The 2785-nt window shown below is 31.2% G+C and overlaps 1 protein-coding gene across 4 annotated transcripts in view; it reads right to left on the bottom strand.

The window, feature by feature from the left end:
- USP15 (ubiquitin specific peptidase 15) overlaps positions 1-2785 on the bottom strand; it is a 113478-nt gene that overhangs the window by 9955 nt on the left and 100738 nt on the right. For 2 of the 4 annotated variants that reach the window (XM_011383839.2, XM_011383840.2), the window contains one exon: positions 2178-2281. In XM_011383839.2, the coding sequence (XP_011382141.1) occupies positions 2178-2281 (104 nt within the window). Of the gene's footprint in view, positions 1-2097; positions 2282-2785 lie in introns of those variants that run through there. The other 2 variants (XM_023525268.1, XM_023525267.1) reach the window with 1 other exon arrangement.

Below are 2785 nucleotides of genomic sequence, written 5' to 3'. Positions count from 1 at the left end.
AGACATGAAGGGAAGTTTAATTTGTTCAACAATGTAGCTCTTAAGTAGCAGAATTAGGATTCAAACTCAGGTCTGTCTCTGACTCCAAAGCTTGAAACTCAACCATAATTTAAATTTTCTATGTCAAATATTTTTCCAACAATACTATCTCACTAATTTGTAGTCGTATTTGTACCAGAAGTACATTAAGTCTAACAAAAATACAGAGCAAGACAAAGGCAAAAAGCGATGAATCTGCATAATTAAAAAAAAAAGCCCCCTTTCCTATCCCATGCTTTGTACAAACTATCCAATAACTGAAGAACAGTTTCAAAATGTCCTCAAAACAATTACCTGCTGTCATAGCTTCTAAAAAGTGGCACTTTATAGGCCATGTCTTCTAAATAATTCTACACTTTGCAAAACGAATTTATTGTTCTCCTGGGGATCCCATTGTGGGCCATAAATTTGTCAATCTGAATTTATGACCACTGCATTCACAAATTAAAAGAAATACATTGTTAGACTGAATAAAAAGAGAAAACTCTAACAATAATATGGTTTGTAAGAGGCAGAACCAACAAAAAGGCACACAGTTTGCAAACTAAATGATATCAAAAGGAAGCTAGACTAACACTTCTAATTCTGAGAAAAATAAAAGGAAATAAAAGAATGTCAAATAGTGGTAAAAGGAACAAAAGAGAAAGAAGAGCTACCCACTGTAAACATAAATGCAACTAATAATGCAAAATAACTAATAAAACTGTTAGAACAAACAGATAAATCAATACTTCAGCTGGAGTTCTGACAAATTCCTCTCAGAAATAGAACATCAAAAATGACCAAAGATGGTAATAATATGAATACAACTGATAAGCTTAAACTATTAGATTTAGAATTCTATGTTTGAATAGAAAATATGTTTTTCAAGCACACAAACATTGAACAAACAGATTTATTAAGCCACATGGAAGCTTTAATAAACTCCCATGGGTAAATATAATATAGACAGTGCCCTGTTACAAAATAAAATTAAAATGAAGAGCTTTACAAATGCCATCTTTAGAAAAGTACGTAACTGAAAATATTACATTTCAAGTTTTATGGGATAAAGATAAAGCAGTATTTAGAGGGAAATTTAGAGCTTTTATTTTAGCCTTCAATGGGGGGTGGTGGTGGGGTGGGAAATAGAAAACAAAAAGCATTCAATCCAAAAAGTTGGGAAAAGAAAAAAATATGATTTTTAAAGAGCAAACCCAAGGCAACACAAAGAAAAATATAACAAAGAGAAGAAATCAGTGAGATACAATACATACATGTAATAACAGAAAGAAAAATTTAATAAAATAGAAAGCTAATTCTTTGGACAGATTAAAAAGACAGACCTCTAGTCTCACTCCAAAGTAATAACAATATAAAAAAAAATAAAGGCCTTTTCACTTACAAATTAAATTGTAACATCCTAAATAAAATTAGTTATCCAAATCCAATGGGGTACATTAAAAAACACTAAGTAGAATTTTCCAGGAATGCAAAGATGATTCAATAGAGTGTACACTGGTATAACTATCCTGGAGAGCCATCTGGCAGTACTTAAAATACTCATGACCCAGCAATCTCACTTCTGGGTATGCAGCTCAAAGAAATTCTCACAAAGGGGAACATAAACAATGATATTTATCAGTCTTACAGTGGTAGAAAGTTAAAGGGAATTTGAATGTCTACCATGAAGTGAGCAGAGAGATAAAATACAGTGGACAATGAGTAGTATTTAGAAGCAATGGACTAAATGGACATGTCTTAAGATATGTGGTAAGAGACAAAGGTAAGATTTCTACCATAATACCAATTATGTAACTTAATAATGATGCATGATTTATAAGAGCACATATGTTAAACACATTAGAAAGGGAAGAGAAAAGAGAATGGGGAGGACAGGAGCCCTGAATGGACAAGTAATTTTCTTGGGCTTTGAACTGAGGAGTATGAATAACTTAATCCTCTACTCCTGATGTCAAAAAAAAAAAAAAAAAAAAGTTCAAAAGCGGATTTACTTATTAATCAATATTTTTTGAACAACTGCTACATGTAAGACATAGCTCACATTTTCCCTTTAACTAGTAATAAATATCTTTAGGAAATAAGTCTGGAGTTATCAAATATCATGATTTTAGTAAAAAAGTAAACTGTCAACTTACAGTGTCCTCCTCCCATCCCTCCATAATGGTTGGAAACAGCAATCAAATTATAGCGGCAAGGACCTGCATTTGGATTAATCAGGAACTCTGACATATCCAAGTCACTGTTTGAAAAAAAGATCAAGTGAGTTTTATGTTTTCCCTAAATGCAATGAATTCTATTTCCTTCTGTTAGCGTTGTTTGACTCTTATATATACATAGATATATTTATACATCTATCCATCTATCTCACTAAAGAAATTACTAATGGCCAAACAACTTTACAAATCATGTATATAGCCGAGATGTGAACGTTTTCGCAAAAATTTTCTTATGGGTTCAGAATTTAAAAACTCTCTGCTGATTGTTGCTATTCAGATGTTTTTATGCTAAGTACTAAATAGTCGTCACTATCTACTATCTGGGTCCTTTTTATTTTTTATATTTTTAAAGCCATTTTTAGGAATGATTTATTTAGGAAAGATTAAAAGGATAGTGAAAAACAACTTTCTTAAAAATTTTATAATAATTTAAATATATATTAAACCCCAACATTTATTCTACACTTTCTTGGTTTTGATAATCTATATATCCCAAAGGGGCAACATTCTTTGAAATGTAACCAGTT

The sequence above is a fragment of the Pteropus vampyrus genome, unplaced genomic scaffold (genome assembly GCF_000151845.1).
Source record: "Pteropus vampyrus isolate Shadow unplaced genomic scaffold, Pvam_2.0 Scaffold545, whole genome shotgun sequence".
Lineage (NCBI taxonomy): Eukaryota > Metazoa > Chordata > Mammalia > Chiroptera > Pteropodidae > Pteropus > Pteropus vampyrus.
Note: the sequence above shows the minus strand (reverse complement) of the source record. Positions and strands in the feature narration are given on the sequence as shown.